General features: G+C 61.7%; 1 protein-coding gene across 1 annotated transcript in view; it reads left to right on the forward strand.

The window, feature by feature from the left end:
* PLXND1 (plexin D1) overlaps window positions 1-20,808 on the forward strand; it is a 48,502-nt gene that overhangs the window by 17,114 nt on the left and 10,580 nt on the right. Inside the window, exons 2-20 of the mRNA XM_069562169.1 lie at window positions 45-221; window positions 2,947-3,078; window positions 3,338-3,438; window positions 3,523-3,652; window positions 4,869-5,046; window positions 5,205-5,313; window positions 5,734-5,836; window positions 10,432-10,536; window positions 13,201-13,290; window positions 13,504-13,597; window positions 14,538-14,692; window positions 15,450-15,601; window positions 16,678-16,777; window positions 16,861-17,000; window positions 17,711-17,878; window positions 17,967-18,057; window positions 18,218-18,481; window positions 18,691-18,840; window positions 19,704-19,818. Of these exons, the coding sequence (XP_069418270.1) occupies window positions 45-221; window positions 2,947-3,078; window positions 3,338-3,438; window positions 3,523-3,652; window positions 4,869-5,046; window positions 5,205-5,313; window positions 5,734-5,836; window positions 10,432-10,536; window positions 13,201-13,290; window positions 13,504-13,597; window positions 14,538-14,692; window positions 15,450-15,601; window positions 16,678-16,777; window positions 16,861-17,000; window positions 17,711-17,878; window positions 17,967-18,057; window positions 18,218-18,481; window positions 18,691-18,840; window positions 19,704-19,818 (2,554 nt within the window). The remainder of the gene's footprint in view (window positions 1-44; window positions 222-2,946; window positions 3,079-3,337; window positions 3,439-3,522; window positions 3,653-4,868; window positions 5,047-5,204; window positions 5,314-5,733; window positions 5,837-10,431; window positions 10,537-13,200; window positions 13,291-13,503; window positions 13,598-14,537; window positions 14,693-15,449; window positions 15,602-16,677; window positions 16,778-16,860; window positions 17,001-17,710; window positions 17,879-17,966; window positions 18,058-18,217; window positions 18,482-18,690; window positions 18,841-19,703; window positions 19,819-20,808) is intronic.

Here is a 20,808-nt window from a genome sequence, read left to right on the forward strand (position 1 = left end):
AAAAGGTTCTGGAACCGTGGTCTGACGCGCTGTCTCTCTTGCAGCTGCAGCCAGAGCAGCTGGATTGCGGGGCTGCCCACCTGCAGCACCCGCTGTCCGTCCTGCAGCCGCTGAAGGCCTTGCCCGTGTTCCGAGCCCCGGGCCTCTCCTCTGTGGCCGTGGCCAGAGTGGGCAACTACACCGTGGTTTTCCTGGGCACGGTCAGCGGGCGGCTGCTGAAGGTACGGCTGGGCCGGGGTGCTCGGCAGGGGCGGGGGGCCCACAGGTTAGACGGCGTCTTCCACGTCTGTTCCTTCCACTCCGGTTCACACCAGTGAGTTCCCGTCATGCAGACGAGGGAAGCAGAGCTCTGGGGGCCTCCAGGATCCGGCTTCAGAAGCCGGCGGATCTGTGTTCAAGTCTCTGGGCTCTGCCACTTGGCAGGCTGTTTGACCTGGAGCAGTGAAGGTGTTCTCTCCCAGCTTCAGTGTCCCCAGCCATCAAAGGCTGAAAGTTCAGCCTCTCAAGACTCTTGCAGGGCTTTGACAGGGGGTGGGGGAGGCCACAGCCTGGCAAGTGAGGGTCTTCCCCTTTCCCCCGTTTCCTCCATTCCTCCACCAGCCTCTGAGGATGCCCCAGCTCCCAACCAAGGTGACTGGTTTCTGCAGGTAATGCTTCCTGCCCCCGAGATGCCAAGAGCTGGGTGAGAGGAGTCAGTCTCCCTACTAAGCGGTCCCAGGGGAGGGCATGGACCCTGGGTGGCCCTCCAGCCACCTCCCACCCCCGGCCTGTCCAGAGCGTCAGCCGTCTGGCCTGGCTCCGACGTGCACCAGGCCCTGGTAACTAATTGATTCAGATCTGATAATGCAATTCACTCAGCTTCCCCGGGCAGACGCCACAGGCTGGTGGTAAGCAGTGGGGGTCAGAGTCCCAGCCTGCCTGGCCCCGGGACCCCAGTTGCTGACATCCCTGGGGGAGATCCCAGTCGTGGGAGCAGGGGCAGGGGCCCTTCTCCACCTTCACAGCTTCCACTGAAGGTCCATAGACCGTGCTTGGGGTCAAACACTTGCATGTGGCTCCTGGCTCTCGCCCTCCCAGCTGCAGTACCTGGGGAGGTTTCCCCATCTGTCCAGGAGTCTCCCCGACCCCAGCCCATGAGGCCGCAGTTATTAGGCGCCACTGTCTACCCAGCCTCAACAGGCACATCACGGGCATTCTCACGTTTAATTCTCACATTGCTTCGAGGGAGGCAGAGCCGTGATCCCCATTTCACAGATGAGGACACTGAGGTTCTGCGAGGGGAACCGAGTGTCCCAGAGTCACATAGCGGGAAAAGTGAAAGTCGCTCAGTCGTGTCTGACTCTCTGCGGCCTCATGGACTGTATAGTCCATGGAATTCTCCAGGCCAGAATACTGGAGTGGGTAGCCTTTCCCTTCTCCAGGGGATCTTCCCAACCCAGGGATCGAACCCAAGTCTCCCACATCACAGGTGGATTCTTTACCAGCTGAGCCATCAGGGAAGCCCACACAGCAGGAATCGGGGAGGAATCCAAGTCTAGTCAGCTCAGAGGCTGCCCCGCCCCTCAGTCCTGACCTCTACACCCACCACCCTGCTTCATGCCCGCTCATCTGCTGCCCACTCTCGCCTCACTTGAGGCTTTGATCACAGCCCCCAGCCCAGGCCCCAGAGCATGCCAGGTGCTTGGTAGACTTTGGAAAGAGTGGAAACATGTCTGCTGGATGCCTGGGGGACGCAGGGGGCCAAGCTGCCTGGGACAGACTCTGCCAAGAGGCCGCTTGGGATGAGGCATGTCCCAGGGGCTGGGGAGAGAATAATTGCAGTTTAGGGTTGGGGAGGGTGCGTCAGGGAGGCTGTTTTGCTGAAGACATTGGGAGGACAGCTCCCGGCCCAAGGGGGAGAGGAAGGTGTTTGAGACCGGAGCACAACAGGGAGAAGACATGGGGGCTGGATGTTGAGTTGGGTTCAGTGACTAGAGAGGAGGCTCATGGAATAAGATGGGGTGGACGGTCAGGGCCCCGAATGCCAGAACACATTGATTCCACAAGCAGGAGCAGCTGTTAAAGGTTCTGGAGCCCACGGAGGAGGACTAGGGGGTTGGAGGCCCCCTCGCCCCAGCTCAGAGCTTGACAAGGCCTTGACAAGGCAACATGGAATGTGAGATCAGCAGAGAAGAGCAGTTTGAGGAGTCTCTGACCAGCCTTGTCAGGACTCTGGGGGACGTGCAGAGGGGCCCTCAGCCAGAGAAGCTTCCAGACCCCAGCTAGTCCTGGTCCTTCTCCTGCCTGGACATTGGACCCCAGCCTTGGATCTGGGGTCAGATGGACCTAGACCTCCATCGTGACCCTGAGGCATCTTCCTTTTAGGACTCTTGCCAAGTCCCTTGGCTCCTCTGGGCCTCAGTTTCCTCATCTGTGAGATGGGCATGTGAGAGGGGAGGAGTGAGACCAGTGGGCCTGCCGCCTCTCCGGGGCCTGGCCCCAGCAGCGCTTCCCCTGCATCTTCCCCAGCACGCCCCACAGCCCCGCAGGGCAGGTCCCATCCTCAGCCCCGTGAGCTCAGAGAGGGGAAGTGACTCGAATGGCTCGGGCCTGTGCAGCTTGTAAATGTCAAGGCCAGAATTCAAACCCAGGTCCCCACTCCCTGGCATGATGCCCACAGCCTCCCAGAGAATGTTTTCTTAACTGTGAAGCCCGGCCCTGTGCATACCAGGGTAGGACGTGCTGGTGAGGGCAGGGAGTGGGGGTTCCTGGGGGGAGGGGCGCACAACAGAGGACAAAGTGTGGGGACTGCCACCGCCAGTCCTGGAAGGGCCCGAGGCTGAGACTCCCAAGCTTGGGGCAGCCCGCCCCCCCCCCCAACAGGGCCGGTCCCCAGCCTGCCCCTACCTGGGGACGCCCTCCTGGTGCCCCATCCCCTGACGGACACCCCCCTCCGCACCCCCCCAGATCAACCTGAATGAGAGCATGCAGGTGGTGAGCCGGAGGGTGGTGACGTTGGCATACGGGGAGCCTGTGCACCACGTGATGCAGTTTGACCCCGTGGACCCTGGTTACCTGTATCTGATGACGTCCCACCAGGTATGGCCGGGCCTCAGCCTGACGAAGCCCCAGGATGCACTGAGCCCCAGCCCCCCTTGCCTCTGCATGAGAGCGGCTGCTCCTGCCGGAAGCGTCCCCCCCTCCCTTCAGGCCTGCCGTGGCCTCTGCAGGGAAGCCTCGTTCCCCGCACCCCCCACGCCGTGACAGCCTCAGTTTCCCCAGCCTCTCCCGGCCCTCACCCAGCTGCCCCTCCCCCGCTGAGCTGGACCCCCCCAACACCCCCTGCCTCTGTCTCCAGATGGCCAGGGTGAAGGTTGCCGCGTGCGCCGCGCACACCACCTGCGGGGACTGCGTGGGCGCGGCCGACGCCTACTGCGGCTGGTGCACCCTGGAGACACGGTGAGGCCCCTGGGGCACAGGCTGGGCCCGGGAGGCCTCGGGGGTGGGGGCGCCCCAGACCCTGACCTGCGCCGGGCGTCCCAGGTGCACTCTGCGGCAGGACTGCGCCAACTCCAGCCAGCCACACTTCTGGACCAGTGCCAGCGCGGGCCCCAGCCGCTGCCCTGCCATGACCGTCCTGCCGGCTGAGATCAACGTGCACCAGGAGTACCCGGTGAGTCTGCGGGGGCCAGGACCCCAGCTCCGGGCTCAGGGGTGCGGGTAGAGAGCAGCCCTTCCCTGGCACCCAGACCCGACAGGTGGAGCCTCCTGGGTGTGGCGCCCCAGGGACCTGGAGGCAGATGATGAGACCAGTGCCTGGGTGCTCTTAACATCCTCATCATACAGATGGGGAAATTGAGGCACAGAGCGGTAAAGTGACTTGTTCAAGATTATACAGTGAGGAAGTGCCCAAGCTGGGAATTGAATTCAAGTAGCTGCCCCCCTGCTCCCACAATCCATGTCCAGGAATGCCTAGGCCTGCCGCAGCTGGCTCCCTGCTTACCTGTAGCAGACAGCCTCGGTGCAGGGGATTCCAGGGAGCAGGAGCTGAGGGGCAGACAGGCTTGGGTGCCCCCCACCCCAGTCCTGCCCTCAGAGACTTCTCTGGGGCAGACATCCTCGTCTGTCACGTGATGGTTCTGATGACCAACAGGACGTGGGGCTCCCGTGCTCCCCGCTCCCCATCGTTACACATCATAATCCTGCACATAGGTCCTCTGGTCAAGCAGGCAGTCCGGGGCTTTGTCCATCCATTCATTCATTTAGTCATTCATCAATAACAGTAGGTGTTATTGAGCACCTACTCTGTGCCATGTACAGCCCTGGACTTTGGGACACAGCAGTGAACAAGAGAGGCAAACCGCTGGTCCTTGAGGGGTGGACACACTCCCAGAGGAGAGAGCGGAAACAAGATAAAATGCCAAGATGGTGATAAGTGCTGTGGAGAAGAAGGAAGCAGAGCAGAGGACAGGGTACAGAGCATGCAGCCTGGCAGGGGCTAGTATTGACATTTTAGATCAGGTCGGGGTGGTGGGGGGCTCACTGCAAGGTAACATCCAAGCAGCGATAGGAAGCCAGCGTGAGCATCTGGGCAGAGGGATCCACCATTGCAAGGCCCTGGGGTGGGGGCAAGACTCATGACTGAGAGAGTGTTAAGAGGCTAGCATCTAAGGTCTGGGGCCAGATTGTACAGGGCCTCTGGCTCCTGCAAGATGGTCAGTTTTACTTTGCAGAGGGGGAAACAGGCCCTCGTAGGCTGCATCCCCGTGGCCCTGGAGTCAAGGCTACTGACCAACCTCTTCTCCCCAGGTTCCGGGGTGGGGGTGGGGTGGTGCGTGGCGTGGCCTCCCCTACCCCCGCACTCCCAGCTAAGGGTCCCTGGCTTCCAGGGTATGATCCTGCAGATCTCGGGGAGCCTGCCCAGCCTCAGCGGCATGGAGATGGCCTGTGACTATGGCCACGGCATCCGCACGGTGGCTCGGGTCCCGGGCCCAGCCTTCGGCCACCAGATCGCCTACTGCAACCTCCTGCCCAGGGATCAGTTCCCGCCCTTCCCGCCCCACCAAGGTAGGCACCTCATGGCCCGGGGTGCAGGGACGGCTGATGGGGCCCTCGGATGGTGGACTCTCAGGCATGGGGGGCTCCTGATGGCGCAGCTGCTGGTGTCGGTGGGCCCCCCCGCGTCCCCTTGTCCTTCTCTCCCTGGACGCCCTGCTCTGTTCCAGACCACGTGACTGTCGAGATGTCGGTGAGGGTCCAGGGGCAGAGCATCGTCAGGGCCAGCTTCACCATCTACGACTGCGGCCGGGTTGGGCAGGTGTACCCGCACACAGCGTGAGTAGGGTGTCGGGACTAGCTGCCGCTGGGGGCAGGAGGCTTTGCTCTCGGGGAAGCTCCTCAAGAAAAATGGTGGTGTCACAGAGGCAGACGGGACCCTTGGCTATTCACCTGACAGCTCATTTGTGCAAAAAACTCTCATCACCCAGTGTGCCCGATGTCTGTGAGCACCCAGGCTAGTCGAGGCTCAGAAAAGTGCTTTGATTAGTCCCCTGGAGGCCCTGCTTGCCTGTCTCCTCCTTACATAGCTCCTGGACTGGGGAGCTCATTACCTTACAAAATGCCCAGCCCCTCTGGACAGCTCTGATGTTGAGCAAGACCTGGTTTCACTGTGCTGGGATCTGTGTCCTGGGTCCCCGCTGCTGGGCACAGGGATGGGGAGCCAGGTAGCTGAGGGAAGCCCCCCCTGTCTTTCAGTTGCACCAGCTGCCTGTCGGCACAGTGGCCCTGTTTCTGGTGTGCCCAGCAGCACGCCTGTGTCTCCAACCAGTCTCGGTGTGAGGCCTCACCAAATCCCACGGTAAGCCAGGCCCAGGGGTGCCCTCTGCCTCCACTGTTCTTTTTTTTTTTTCATGTAGCACGTCGAGAACATTTCCGTGTCGTTACAGTGTCTTCTTTGGCTCCGACTTTTAACAGCCGCCGTGCTGGGCTCGTCACAGTGCATGTGACCAATCCCCTGTTGCCATTCTCTTCTCCAGGGGTTCTTCCCAACCCGGGGATTGAACCCGGGTCTCCTGCATTGCAGGCAGATTCTTCACCATCTGAGCCACCAGGGAAGCCCCTCCAATCCGCTGTTGTTGGACGTGCTGAGCGCGCCTCTTTCTTTTTTGTGTTCTGATACGTGCAGGGCATTGCACGGCCTTGACGGTCCCCTGGAGACCAGTTCTTCAACATGGCATTTTGGGGTGAAAGCCCATACTTTTAGCTCAGCTGACCCCCAGAAAGCCTGCGCCTGTTTACACTTCCAGCCTTTTAGGACAAGGCCCCTTCTTGCACATCATACTGACTTTCAATTTTATCTTCAAAGTTTTCCGCAACCCTCGCGGGTCAGGGAGTACCAGGCCTTGAATCGAAGTCCCTCTTGTTGGCAGCCCATGTACTCCCCGCTTCCCCAAGTCAGGGGCTGGGCCGAAAGACCCCAGCCTCCGTCTCCCACAGGCACTGGGGCCCCAGGGCCAGGGATTGCTGTGGCTCTCGCTGGGTGGAGAAAGCGAGTGACCTCCAGAGCCGCAGGTTCCCAGGCCCTCCTGTTTGGCTGGCCTGATGGCGCCCTGAGCTAGGGGACAGCATGCCATCAGTTACATGGGGCGGGCATGTTGGGGAGGGCGGGGATGGGCAGAGACACAGGCCGAGGTGCCACGTACCTTGCCGCCGGCTGGTTTGAGCATGGTCACTTGCGGGGTGGCTTCACGTCTTTACCCAGAGAGCCTCTATGGCCGTCCCAGCCTTGTGCCAGGGACGACTGGGCGGGACTCCCGAGACTGGTTGAGGTGGGATGGCTGGACTGCGTTGGGTGCCAGGCTGGGATGGCTGGCCCGGGATGGTGCCAGGTCATATGCCAGCTCATCCCCCATCAGGCCCGCCCGCTGGATCTTCCGTCTCGTATCAGGGCCATGAGAGGCTCGGGGTGAGGTACCAGGTTCTTGCCTGCAGCTCGTCTCTCCAGGAAAGGGGAGTTCCCACTCATTTTCCAAATGGCACAGTTGAGGTAGTCAGCGTAACCCCTGGCTCCCAGCAGGGAGAGGTCACTGAGGCCCAGCCTGCATCCCTAGGAAGCAACCTGGTGCCCACTGGGGAAGCAGCTGATCAGACACGGTTCTGCCCTCCCCATCATGGACGCAAGAGCCTGAGGCGTGAGTCGTGGCTGTGTGACCCTGGGCAGGCCGCCGCACCTCTCTGTGCCTGTCTTCCCGTCTGTGAAAGGGGGCCTGTCTCAAAGGGGGATCCAGAGCGACACCAGCTCCGTACCCAACACGCTGTGGGTGGCCCCTCAGCTGGGAGGACTTCTCCAGGAGGGGAACCTTCTGCCAGGTTCTGGCAGACGCATAGGAGCTCACCAGCCTGGAAGTGTTTCTCGACCAGCACCCCCAGGGACACACCCCCTCCCCACCCCAACTTGCTGAGGTCTGCAGGTCAGAGATGCGTTGGGGGCACAGAGAGGGCCTGTCTCAGAGGATTATGGTAGTCCAGAGGGAGAAGAGGCCGCCCCCGCCTGGGTCTGGCCTGCTGCTTAATCCAGCATTTAATTTGGAGCCAGCCGGTCGGTCGGTTGTGGAGGCCTCAGGGCTCGGGCCAGGCTGGAGAGGGGTCTAGGGGCAGGCGCGAGCCAGGGACTATGTCTCCTGACTTCCCATTGCTTCATGGGCCCCAGAGGAAGGAAGTAGGGGGTATAGGATGCTACGAGGAGGGCTGCAGCTTTTTTCCAAGGAGGGGAGGGGAGTGGAGAAGGCTACTGCGTCCGCCCCTTCCAGTTGTCCTGGAGGAGGTGGCTTCCGCAAGGTGGGGTGACCTTAGGCGGTGAGGGTTTGGGCGGGTGCCGGGGTCAGGCTCCCTGGATGGGCACCTCTACGAAGTTTGGCTTTGTTAGGAGCTGGTGGAGAGGGCAGTTGGTGGGAACGTGGGGGCAGTTTATAGAAGCGGGGCAGGGCGACTCAGAAAGGCAGGGAGGGAGCAGGTCGGGTGGGTTCAGTGGGGCCACTTGGTGCTCCGCCGGGTTGGGTCGCGAGCTCTGAACCCTTGCATGTGGAAAGACCTTGGGGGAGTCTGTGAGCTCCAGCGCAGAGTCAGGCGAGGCCTTGCCGTGGCCCGCACGCACTGGGCTGACATCTGGGCTTCCTGGGGCTCCCACCTCCCTGTCCCCCCAGCTCCTGTTCTCCCACCTTCTCGGCTCTGCCCAGAGTCGGGCCGTGGTTTCCTGAGCCTGGAGGCTATACTCTCGCCAAGGAGGAGAAGCCACTCAGCTTGTCTCTGAGGCTTGAATGGTTTGGCTTGGGACGGGACAAGGAGGCCGTGGTTCTCTGCGAACCGCCGGCCACGGCCCCAGCAGAGGCGGTCAGCCTTTGTGAGTGCAGAGTCCCAGGGGCGGCATCCCCTTCGGGCTCAGCTGGATCCGGAGGCACTGCCTTCGTCACCAGGGCTTCCCCGCCCCTCCGAGTGGCCTCGGGCGCTCCGGCAGGCCCTCCCCTTTGGCCATAAGACGACTTAGCAGCCACGGGTGGGGTCCTGATCCCCGGCAATCCCAGGAGACCCTCCTTCTTGTTGGTTCTGCAGAAGTTTTCCAGGGGAACTGGATCACATCCACTCCCCCGAACCAGTCCTGAGCCCAGGACAGGCCTGGGTGCCTGCCCATCCCTGGGGCTAGGGAGGAGGGTCAGTCCTCCCATACCACAGGCCTGGGGGGCAGGGAGAGGCAGGCACTCTTGGATCAGCTGTCCCCAGGGGAGATGAGTGACCCTGGGGGCGGCCCTGGAAGAGGGCAGAGGCGCACCCACACTCTCCCAGACTTGCCCGCTCTGGAGAGTGCATCCACAGTGGGTTATGAGAATCAAGGAGAGGTGGGCCCTCCGGGATGGTCCCACGTTGTTTCCTCTGGACCGGCACGCCTCCAGCCCCTGCTGGCCACCTCCCTTTGGCTGGGCCGGAGCCAGGGTCGCAGCCGCAGGGCCCCCGGCCAGCTGTGAAGCGGGCTGGCAGCGGCGGTGAAATCCGATTGGAAACATGTGGGTTCCATTCCCCGAAATTCCACGGGGCTTACACATGGGACGGCTCAGGACGGCAGCTCAGGGGAGGGACGGCCTTGCGTGTCACACAGCAAGCCGGACGCCAGCTCCTGCCTTGCAGCCCTGCAGTGGTGGCCGGGCTGGGCAGCCTCCTTGGCCCGTGTGGTCGGCAGCAGGCAGCGCTCCCAGGGAAGCTCATCGTCTGGGCACGGTGTCTGGCCTGGGGGTCTGCAGCAGGGTCTGCGCCGTTAGAGCCCACTGTGCTGCACACCCCGTCCTGGGCACACCACTCTGTTTCTCTGTGCCTCAGTGTTCCAGTCTGTCAAGTGGGTATAATGGTGGTACCCACCTCACAGGGCATTTGGGGGGAGGGTTTGGTGAATTAATACAACACAGGGTGCTTGGAACTTTCCAGGTGCACGTGGAGGGCTGTGGGTGCCGGCTGCTAACCACCGTCACTACCCTGTCACTATTTATGACCGTGGTCAACGATAATAAATGACGCATTGGTGTCCCTCAAGCTCTGGTTTCACACTGGGCCCCTGAGGGTCCCCTCAAGGAGCTCCTTGTCTGCTGAACAATGCTGAGAAAAGACCCCGGGTCCCCGTCTCTCACCTTGGTCCTCAGTTTCAGGCCGCAGTCTCTGGCCCGAGAACCCGGGAAAGATTGAAGGAAGGAGGAGAAGGGGGTGGCAGAGGATGAGCTGGTTGGTTGGCATGGACTTGAGTTTGAGCAAACTCCAGGAGGTAGTGAGGGACAGGGAAGCCTGGCGTGCTGCAGTCCCGGGGGTCGCAGAGAGTCAGACACGACCGAGCGACTGAACAACAGACTCCACATCTGACACGGGAATGCAGATGCCCAGGCCCCCTGCTCGGGGCCCGTGACGTGTCCAGGCAGTGGGGAGGAGTGTGCAGCCTCACACCCTGTTTCTGATGGGCCGCTCTGAAGTCTGCGGTTTCCTCTTTCGTGAATCATTCATCGTTTGTCCATCTGGAAACTGGAATTCCAGAGCTGGAGGGAGCCTCAGAAAGTGAGTGCAGCGCCTCATTTTACAGCTGGGGAAAGATGAGGCCCAGAGCCGGGGAGGTCTTCCCTAAGAGGCTCTCCGTGGAGTGGCCATGGGGATACCACTGGGCGGGTTACTGCCTCTTTCCGTGCCTCAGTCTCGTCTGTGAAATGGGGCCAATACACCTTCCCGCTCGGAGGATCAGGTGAGATGGTGTGTGCGCGGCGGTGGATGTGGCTCTCGTTTTATTAGCAGCGTTTCCTGTCTGCGTAGGCTGCCCAGCGCCTCCCCAGGGAGATGGGACGGCACCGGCTGGCTGGGGTGGTTGTGAATCCCGTCTCCTCTGGAACACCCCAGAGTCAGCCCTGCTTCTTTGTGTTTTGACTGCAGAGCCCTCAGGAGTGCCCGCAGATCCTGCCCTCCCCCCTGGCCCCCATGCCTACTGGCGGCTCCCAGAGCATCCCGGTGCACCTGGCCAGTGCCACCTTCTTCCAGGTAAGCGGGGGCGGGGCCCACCGCCCATGCTTTGCTTTTCCACTTACGTATTTATTTGGCTGCCTGGGTCTTAGTTGCAGCGTGCAGGATCTCTAGTTGCGGTATGTGGGATCTAGTTCCCTGACCAGAGATTGAACCCAGACCCCCTCCATGGGGAGCTCAGAGTCTTAGCCACTAGCCCACCCAGGAAGTCCCATGCTTCGGTTTTCTTCGTCTGAGTTTCTGGGCTCTGTTGGAGAAAGCCCTGCCCTGGTTGCACGGAGGTAGGGGGAAGGAAGGTGGGTGGTGGGCACAGGTCTTGGGGACAGCCAGCTGCCCCTAGCTCCTGCAGGAAAGGAGGGTCTGGCCAGGACCCCAGACCCTATCCCCTGTCATGCCCCCCGACAGGCCCAGCCCCTGCCCAGTGCTGCAGCCCACGGGTGACTTTGTCCATGTCCACCCTGCCCTGCCCCCAGGCTGGGTTGTGACCCTGGACATACCCCGCCCCTAGTTTGAGGCCTACACGTCTTCCCTGGAAAATGGCCCAAGACCCCCTTGGCCGCCCCATCCCCATCATCCCGGTGGGAAAAGCAGGAGGGGAAGCAGACGCCTCCAGGGACACGGCATCGGGCTAGACTCGCACCCTAGCCCTGGGCTCCTTGTCCAGTGCTCTTCCCCACCACCAGCCTTCCCTGCCTGCGTGCCGCCCCCGACACCCCCGCCACCCATCTGGGCTGGGGGAATGGAGGCCTTCCCTTGCTGGGTCCCTCCTGGAGGAGTGTCCTGGGTGGGAAGCGTTGACGAGTCCTGGATGTGTGCCAGCCACCCTCTCCCCAGCTCTCAGGGACTTGCCATCTGTCGCTTCCACAGGGGAGCTGGGGCCCTTGACGACTTGTCACACGTGGGGGCCACGTGCCGGGGAGCCTCGTCATGGCAGGGGACGCTGCCCTGTGAAGGGCTGGGGACTGTGCCCTTGGTCCTGGGGCTGGCGGGGGGGCTGTGCCCTCGGTCCTGGGGCTGGCGGGGGGGCTGTGCCCTCGGTCCTGGGGCTCCTCCCCATGGTGGGCAGGGCAGAGCTTCCGGGGCATTTGGAGGAGGGAAGACCATGCTGCTCCCCTGGGCTGCCGGAGCCTGGGTCAGGGAGGCCCAGGGCTTGAGTGTGGGTCCTGCCTCCTGCTTTTGAGCAGAGTGTAACTGGGGGGCCCCCGTCTGCCTTCCTGGGGCCTTGGTGATCCTGGCCCGCCTTCCCCTGGGCCTGTTTCTGACTCTGCCTGGGCTCTGCAGCAGCCCGATCCATGGAGCTCACCCTCGGCAGAGCCCCAGACAGGCTGGCCGGCTACCGTGAGCCCAGACGCTCAGGAGACCCAGCTCAGTGTGGCAGGGATACAGGAGCTCTCAGCCTGTCAACAGCCACTTCCCTGTGTTAGTTTCATAGCGAAGCGGGGAGGGGCAGGGCCAGGGGGTGGCTGACCTGCCTTCTCCTCAGGGTAACATATCTACCTACGACAGGGACATAAACAGGAAGTCCTGCCACGCAGCTAGCCTAGCCCTCTTGAAACTTGGGTTTGTTCACTCAGCAAATATTTACTGATGGCTGCTCCCGGGAAGCCTGTGCTGGGCTGAGGGCAAGATGGCATTGGGGAATTGGCCCTGTTTATTTTTTCCCCCCAAACAAAGCATTTATTGAGCACTTCCTGCATACTGATCACAGCCAGCATATATTAGGCGCCCACAGCGTGCAACCCACTAAAGATACATGGTGTCCAGTCTCCTTAGAGTCTGCAGAGTAGGGGGGTCTCTTTGCATTGCTGAGTTTAGAGGCCCACACAGCTCAGAGGAGGAGCCGCCTGCACAGAGTCACACAGCTAGGAGGTCGCAGAGGTGGAATTCGGACCTGAGTGGGCCTGTGTTAAGGTTGAGCCTGCGCTCTTTCAACTGCCATCTTCCCGGAGGTGTCAGAGGGCCCGAAACCCAGCCCCCCACCTCCTCCCCAGTGGGTGGAGAGACAGGTGTAGACAGAGCCTGGGCAGGGGATAGGGGAGCAGGTTGGGGAAGGCTGTCGGAGCTTAATGAAGCCCCCCAGCACACACCCTAATATTATTCATTGCCAAATGGATGGATGCTCAAGTGAGGGGTGTCCCTGTGATTTGGGTGAGGGGCGGTCTGGGAAGGCTGTTGGAACATGGGACGTTTGAGCTGGATTTTGAAGGCTGTGTTGAGGTTTGCTGGGGTGGAAGTATGGACTTGGACGAGGCTGAGGGCAAGACGGCGTGTGCGTTGTCAACCCGCATCCTGTGTGACTGATTCCAGGCCGTGGGGGGTTTTGAGGCTGCAGGGCAGGCGGAGTCTCCTGGGATGAACCTTGTAAGTGTCGTTCATGCCGAAGAGTCGGGGCTTTACCAGCAGAGTGAAAGGCCCCGGGGTTAGGCCACTGGAAGTTGTCAGTGAGGTTTTTAGTGGTGTGAGAGCACAAGGCCAGAGTTCTGGGTGTTCGTGTGTACCCCCCCCACCCCGTGCCCGCCCCCGCCTCTGTCAGACGTCGGGCCAGGAAGGAACATTCTGGAGGAGACGTAGTCCAGGGAGAGAGCCCCCGCCTACTCCTCCGGACAGCAGTCTCTGGCATCCTGAAGAAGGTAGGGGGCGGTGGGTGCTGCCTGGATGCCCCCTGACCCCCGTGTCCTGCAGGGTGCAGCCCTGGAGTGTAGCTTCGGTCTGGAGGAGACCTTCGAGGCTGTGTGGGTGAATGAATCGGCCGTACGCTGCAAACAAGTGGTGGTGAGCGACATGGCGTCACGGCGGGGGTAGCGGGGTGGAGGGGAAGGGCAGGCCAGCCCGAGTCCAGATACATACACGCCTTCCTTTCTGCCTCCCCTTTTGGGTCCCCTTGCTCCCAACGGCCCTGCCCTCGTCTCTCCCCCGATGTGCCCTCCCCCCAACAGAGACCCAGACAGCGTCCACACCCGTCACGCATTTCCCCGTCTTTTGCAGCTGCACACGACCCAGAAGAGCCAGGTATTTCCGCTCAGCCTCCAGCTGAAGGGGCGGCCGGCCCGGTTCCTGGACAGCCCTGACCCCATGACAGGTGGGAGGTGCCCCCCAACCTCGCATGGCCACAGTGGGTGGGACGCAGCCTTGGGGGGCTCCATCCAGTGCTCGGGTATCCCCCCACCACTCCCTGACACACACTGTCTCTCAGGTCCCAACCCCGCCTCTCTGCCGGCTTGCTCACTCCGCACCTCACTATGGAGCCGCTCCTCTGGGCTGGCACCACACCCTCGGGGCATCCGCATGCCCGTGTCTCTGCCCCCCAGCACCCACTCACCTGCCCTTTCTCAGCCTCAGGGTCCTTCCGTGAAGCGCAGGCCCGGTTGCAGAGGGCGGGGCCGAGGGTTTGCTGAGACGATGCATGCAGAGCCCTGCAGGGCTGTCTGGGACACAGTCTGCGCCCCTAGATGGTGGCGGGTGGCCTTACTCTTATTAGACGTGTCGAATCAACTCTCCAGGGGCCTGTTTAGCAGGAGGTGGGGCCTGTGCACATCTACCCCACCCCCCGCCCCACTTCTGTACTATAAGGTCCCAGACAGAAGCCCCAGAACCAGCTTGTACGCCCTGGGGACCCACCCTGCACTCCTGCCTGGGCCTGTCTGAGAGCCTGAGGCTTGCACAGCCCGCATTACTCAGTGGTTCTCTAGTGTCCCAGAGCTCCGCTGGGGGCTCAGGAGACCCACTTGGGCCTGGCTATGACTCCAGCTCTGCCACTCACAGGCTGTGTGACCTCGGGCAAGTCACTCTGCCTCTCTGAGCCTCGTCTCTTTACCTGTCAATTGGGGCTGATAAACAGCCCCCACTGGATAGGATCCCTGTGCAGATGACTGTTAACGGGGCTGTAGCTGCACTGAGCTTATTATTAGCAGCCCCCTGGGGTGGGGCTGGGGGTTGGAGAAGGTACTAAGAGCTTCCTGGGCCCTGACTCTTAAGAAGCAGGACCCAGCTGAGCTGGGCCGGCTCCGTGTCTCCCGCAGTGGAGGTCTACAACTGCGCCGTGGGCAGCCCCGACTGCTCCCAGTGCCTGGGCCGCGAGGATCTGGGCCACCTGTGTGTGTGGAGCGACGGCTGCCGCCCGCGGGGCACCATGCAGCCCCTGCCTGGCACCTGCCCCGCCCCTGAGATCCGAGCGGTAAGCACCCCACCCCCACTCCCCCCGCCTCTGGAACCTGTCACACCCACACACCTGACTGTGCGCACGCACAGCACCCCACATGGGCTCTGGGACCCGCAGCTCAGGTGCTTGCATGTACCCAGGCCCCCACGCACTGCATCACCCACTGAGCACCCACTGGGTGCCAGCTCCCCCCTGCCGCCCCATCCCAGGGCTGGAGACATAGCAGTGAACACGCATGTGCCTATCTTCATGGAGCTCACGGTTCCATTGGGGTTGGGGGACAATGATGAGAAAGGAGGTGATTTGCATAGAGAAGATGGTGAGGGCTGCGGACAGGCCGGGCATGAGGGAGGCGTTAGAGTCTGGGATAGAAGAGAGGCTGGGGTTGAGTGTCTTTATAGTGAGGTCTCGGTACCCTTGCTGATAAGGGGAAAACTGGGGTAACCCACGAGCCTCCTTTTCAATTAAGAAAACGTCTCAGGGAAGGGTTCTGTTTGCCTTAGCCTGGTTCTCCTGCCCGTCCCAGGCCCAGCCAGCTCTGCCTGGGATTTAGGGTCATGTGGTCAGATATGGGTCCCCGTGGCCACGGGGACTGGACCTCAGCGTCCCCAGGAGACGCCCCTCCAACAGCACTGGCTCTGTCCCTGCGCACTGGTGTCCTTGGGCAGGCTGCGCGTCTCACACACGTCCCCGGTGGCAGCCCTGGTAACCTGCCTCCCCGGACACCCCAGCCTCAGAGCCCCATCCTCCTGTCTCTCCTATTGCCTGGCAGATTGAGCCCTTGAGCGGCCCTTTGGACGGCGGGACCCAGCTGACCATCCGCGGCAGGAACCTGGGCCGGCGGTTCAGCGACGTGGCCCACGGCGTGTGGATTGGCAGCGTGGCCTGTGAGCCGCTGGCCGACAGATACACGGTGTCGGAGGAGTGAGTGGAGGGTGGTCCCGGGGACCCTTCAGTGACCTGCAGGCCCCATCCACCTGGAAGTGCCAGCTGCACCTCTGCCCTCCCCTCACCACCCCCACCCCTCTGCCCTCGACCACCCCACCATCCCTGGATCCCTTCTGCTCCCCAGAAGTCACTCACTCCCAGGTCTCCCAGACTTTGCTCAGACCATTCCCACCATGCGTCCTGCCCTTCCCTGCTTCACCACTCCGGAGCCTGCTGCCCCAGGAAGCCCTCCCAGGTTCCCCTGAGCAGCCCTGCTTCTACAGGAGCCTCGCTCTGAGGGAAACAGCTGCTGTTAGGAAAGTGCAGGTCTGCTGCTGTGTGCAGAGACCTGGGCCTGCAGCCATGGGGCCCGGCCCGGACAGGCTTGAGGAAACATAATGGGCAGGGACTGAGCCCGGTTTCCTTTCCGGAGATCATAAGCCAAGCTTGCAGATAAGGGCATCAGTCTCCCAGCCCAGCAGATGTTCTCATGGTTGGAGAACTTTCAAGTATCCCCTTGGGCTTCCCTGGTGGCACAGCGGTAAAAAAGCCACTTGCCAACGCAGGAGACACAGGATCAGTCCCTGGGTCGGGAAGATCCCCGGGAGGAAGAAATGGCAACCCACTGCAGTATGCTTGCCTGCAGAATCCTGTGGAGAGAGGAGCCCTGAAGGCTACAGTCCATGGGGTTCCAGAGTCAGATATGACTTAGCGAGTAAACGACAAAAGACCACCTTATCCAATCCCCTGCCTGCTAGTCTCAGAATTGTGGTAGACTCAGCGAGGGCAGTTCCGGAGAGGAGCTCAGCACCAGGGTGACACCTGGGAACTCGGTGGCTGTTCAGCTGACCGGGAATTGGTTCAGGATTTTGCTGAGGGTGACGCCGTTGGGTGTCCTGGCCCAGGTGCCAATCCCAGCTGAGTGGGGGGTGGGGGGCTGAGTGCAAGGAGACGGGGCTCACACGTCCTGGGAGTCGAGAGGGGGCATTGTTTGAGGGAGAAACCAGGGGGCGCCTGCCTGGCCCCCGGACCCCACTGGCTGCTCCTTGACCAGACTCACCTCCCCGACCCAGGATCGTGTGTGCCACGGGCCCAGCCACAGAGGCGTTCTCAGACGTGGTGACGGTGAACGCCTCCAAGGAGGGCAGGTCTCAGGAGCGCTTCTCCTATGTGGTAAGGGAATGCAGCCTGCCCCCACCCCCACCCTGCCAGGCAGGGCAGGCCTGGGGCCTGACTGCCTGCCTTCTTCCCCACAGCTGCCCCTGGTCCACTCCCTGGAGCCCGCCATGGGCCCCAAAGCTGGGGGCACCAGGATCACCATCCACGGGAGTGACCTCCACGTGGGCTCCGAGCTCCAGGTCCTGGTGAATAACACGGAGCCCTGCACAGAGCTGCTGTAAGTCCCTGGTCTGGGGGGGCCAGAGGGCTGGGAGGAGAATGTCCTGGCACTGAGCATCACCGGGGACGTCACTGGCTGTGTCCCCTGGCCAGGCCCCTTACTCTTTCTCAGCCTCAGTGTTCTCGCCCAGTACGGACAGTACCCATGAGTTGTGGGGAGTACTGTGCCCTTCATAAGGGATCTTAACCTGTGGTGAAAACGGTGATGATTGTGCATGGTCTGAGACCTGTAGCCGGCCCAGGGGTGTGGCCAGAGGCAGGGGCGTGGTCCAGAATATCTCGGTGAAATGCCCATCTGTATTATGCACTTACTGTGTACCAGGTCCCATTGATGGGCACAAGATGAGCCCCACTGTCTTAGCCCCCAGGGGACCACAGTCTCGCGGGAACTAGGAACATCCAGTGGGGTTGGGGTTGGGAGGAGGGCTTTCAGGGCTGTACGGGTTAGAGCTCTTGCAGAGGTGGAAGCCAGGAGGGTATCTCTGGGGAGGCTTCTTGGAGGAGGTGGGAGGAGGCAGGGTCAGAGAGAAGGGGAGGTGTCCAGGGTGGGGTGGACAGCCGAGCGAAGGTGCGGCAGTGGGAGCGTGGAAATGGTGTCTGTGTGAGGCGGGGGCTGGCGGGTGGGTGGCTCTGGGCCATGGGATGATGGGCAGGGGTGGTGGTGGGAAGCGGGTCTGTGCTGACCGAGGCCTGCTGCTCCTCCCGCAGGCGCTCGGACGCCAGCATCGCCTGCACGGTGCCGGGGGGCACCCTGCCGGCCGTGGTGCCGGTGTGTGTGCGCTTCGAGCAGCGGGGCTGCGTGCATGGCGGCCTCAGCTTCCAGTACATGCCGAACCCGGTCATCACGGCCATCAGCCCCCACCGCAGCCACGTCAGGTGAGACCTGGGCGCCGCCCTCCGCCCCGGCACGCCCCGGGGCTGCGCGTGGGCTCACGGGGCTTGCTGTCCACCCGCCCCCCTGCAGTGGCGGCAGGACCATCACGGTGGCCGGCGAGCGCTTCCACATGGTGCAGAAGGTGTCCATGGCCGTGCACCACATCGGCCGCGAGCCCACGGTGAGGGCGGGGCCCGGCGGGCAGGGTGGTCGCGGCCGGCTGACCAGGCCTCCCCGTGCCGTGTTTCTCATCTTTGCCCCGCCTCTCCTTCTCTCCTTCCATGTTTCCCCTGCCGACTGTCCACCCCATTCCCCACTTTGGCCCCCGTGACCCTCCTCAGCTCTGCAAGGTTCTCAACTCCACCCTCATCACCTGTCCGTCCCCCGGGGCTCTCAGCAACGCCTCAGCCCCCGTGGACTTCTTCCTCAATGGCCGGGTCTACGCGGACGAGGCGGCGGTGGCCGAGGAGCTGCTGGAGCCCGAGGAGGCCCAGCGGGGCAGCCAGTTCCGCCTGGATTACCTCCCTGACCCGCAGTTCTCCACGGCCAAGCGGGAGAAGTGGATCAAGCACCACCCTGGGGAGCCCCTCACCCTGGTGATCCACGTGAGTGCTGGCGGGGGCGCAGGGCGGGGAGGGGGCCCGTGAGCAGATCAGGCGCGGGGCGGGGAGAGGGGGACCTAAGCAGATCAGGCGTGGGGCGGGGATGGGGGGGCATGAGCAGATTCTCCTGAGCGCCCCTGGGTAGGGGGAGCGGTGTGAGCAGATCGGGCTCTGCCCTGGGCCCCGGGTGAGCACCCCTTCTGCTCCCGCAGAAGGAGCAGGACGGGCTGGGGCTCGAAAGCCATGAGTACCGTGTCAAGATCGGCCAAGTGGCCTGCGACATCCAGATTGTCTCCGAGAGAGTCATCCACTGCTCCGTCAATGAGTCCCTGGGCACGGCTGAGGGGCAGCTGCCCATCACAGTGAGTGGATGGGGCGCCGGAGGCAGGGGTGGTCCCCCGGGTCCTGCCCTCAAGGCCTGATCACCTGCCCTGCCATCCAGGGCATCTCAGCTGAGCACCTTCACACTCAGGAGCTCAGACAGTGGAAGAAAGCAGAGCTTTATGTCCCCACTGGGCAGATGAGGAAACTTGAGGCCTGAGTGACCTGTTCAGGGTCCGTGACTGGCCCCCAGCTGGGCCCAATGGGCTGGATTCTGAGAGGCCATGAGAGGCGGTCCCTGTTCCACCTGGTGGCATACCCAGAGTCTGGGCCGCCAGTCACCAGGCAGTCACAGAGGGAGGGAAGCAGGAGAGGTGAGGAGAAGGCCCGGAAAGGGGGGGGTCTCTTCTGCACTTTACCTGCTTGCATGCCTCCCGGGATGGGGAGCTCATTCCCTTCCTGGCAGCACACACACCCCATGATGGCTGTGAACTGCAGAAGCTGCCTTTCGCCTGCACCCCAGTCCCAGTTCTGCAGTCTGAGCCCTAAGAACTCACTTGCTCCCCTGGTCCTCGGGCAGCCCAACAGATACTTCAGCTCACAGGCCAGGCTCTGGGAACTGCCTGTAGTCATCACAGAACTAGTAATCACAGTTTCCTGTATTTCTCGAGTTGCCCGTTCCGTGCCAGGCCCAGGACTAAGGGTTTGACAAGTGTCATCTCTTGTAGCCCTCACAGTGTCCCCAGGAGGCGGGTGGGGTTCTCTCTTCTATTGATACTTAGGGCATCCGAGGCTCAGAGAGGTCAGGTGAGTTGCTCCAGGCCATACAGCCAGTGAGGAGAAGAGCCAGGGCGTATGTCCAGGAAAGCTACTGCTCCCTCATCACAACCTCCCATCCCCACAGATCCAGGTAGGGAACTTCAACCAGACCATCGCCACGCTGCAGCTGGGGGGCAGCGAGACCGCCATCATCGTGTCCATCGTTATCTGCAGCGTCTTGCTGCTTCTCTCCGTGGTCGGTAAGGAGCCTCTGAAGGTCGGCGGGTAGGACAGAGGTGTGTTGGGCCGGGCACACTGAATAAAGGTGTGGAGCTGGGAGCGGGTTAGGTGCTCAGAGTGGGGTGAGGAGGGCATCTCAGCGACCGTGCAAAGTGTGCAGGACGGGCCCTGTCGGGAGGTGTGCCGGCCCGGGCCCTGAGTGCCAGGCAGAGGGCCTTGGAACCGTGGGCTGTAGGGCTACTGAAGCTACTTCTGAGGGGGCTGCTCGGGGAAGATGACCCTACGCATTAGGTAGGCTATACCCCTGTTAAAATAATGGTCACAAAAGTACTATATTCAGTCGCAGGGCAGTGGAGCCCTCGTACACTGCTGGTGGGAATTTACCTGGTGCCGCTGCTATGGCAAACTCACCACCAGTTTCCTCGAAAGGTTAGCGTTACTGCATGACCCAGCAATTCCCTACCCTGGGCATCTGCCCAGGAGAATGAGAACAGTCATCCGCACCAGCCCCTGTGTACCAGGGTTCACAGTGGCAACTGCCCAAAATGTCCATCCGCTGATGGACAAAGAACATGTGGTTTAGCCACGTGGGGGAATAGTGTTAAGTCATACAAAGGAAGGGAGTTCTGACACGTACGTCAGCGTGGGTGACCCTTGACATCATCATGGTAAGTGAAAGACGCCAGGTATAAAAGGCTACCTCTCGTTTGGTCCCACTTATATAAAATGTCCAGAACAGGTAAATCAAAAAACACAAGACACATTAGTGGTTCCTAGAGGCAGGAGGAGGCTGTATAGGGACTGATTACTTGTGGTCGTGGGTCTCCTAGTGGCAGGAAAAGTGTGCTAAAATTCGATCGTGGATGGTGTCACAACCCCATAGTATACTAGAAGGCAGTGAGTTGTCTACATAGGTAGATTAGATGGCATGTGTATTATCCCAAAGAAGCTGGTTTTTAAAAAGCAATATATTCAATGTAGAAAATTTTAGGGAAAACAGAGATAGAAGA

The sequence above is a fragment of the Ovis canadensis genome, chromosome 19 (genome assembly GCF_042477335.2).
Source record: "Ovis canadensis isolate MfBH-ARS-UI-01 breed Bighorn chromosome 19, ARS-UI_OviCan_v2, whole genome shotgun sequence".
Taxonomy (NCBI): domain Eukaryota; kingdom Metazoa; phylum Chordata; class Mammalia; order Artiodactyla; family Bovidae; genus Ovis; species Ovis canadensis.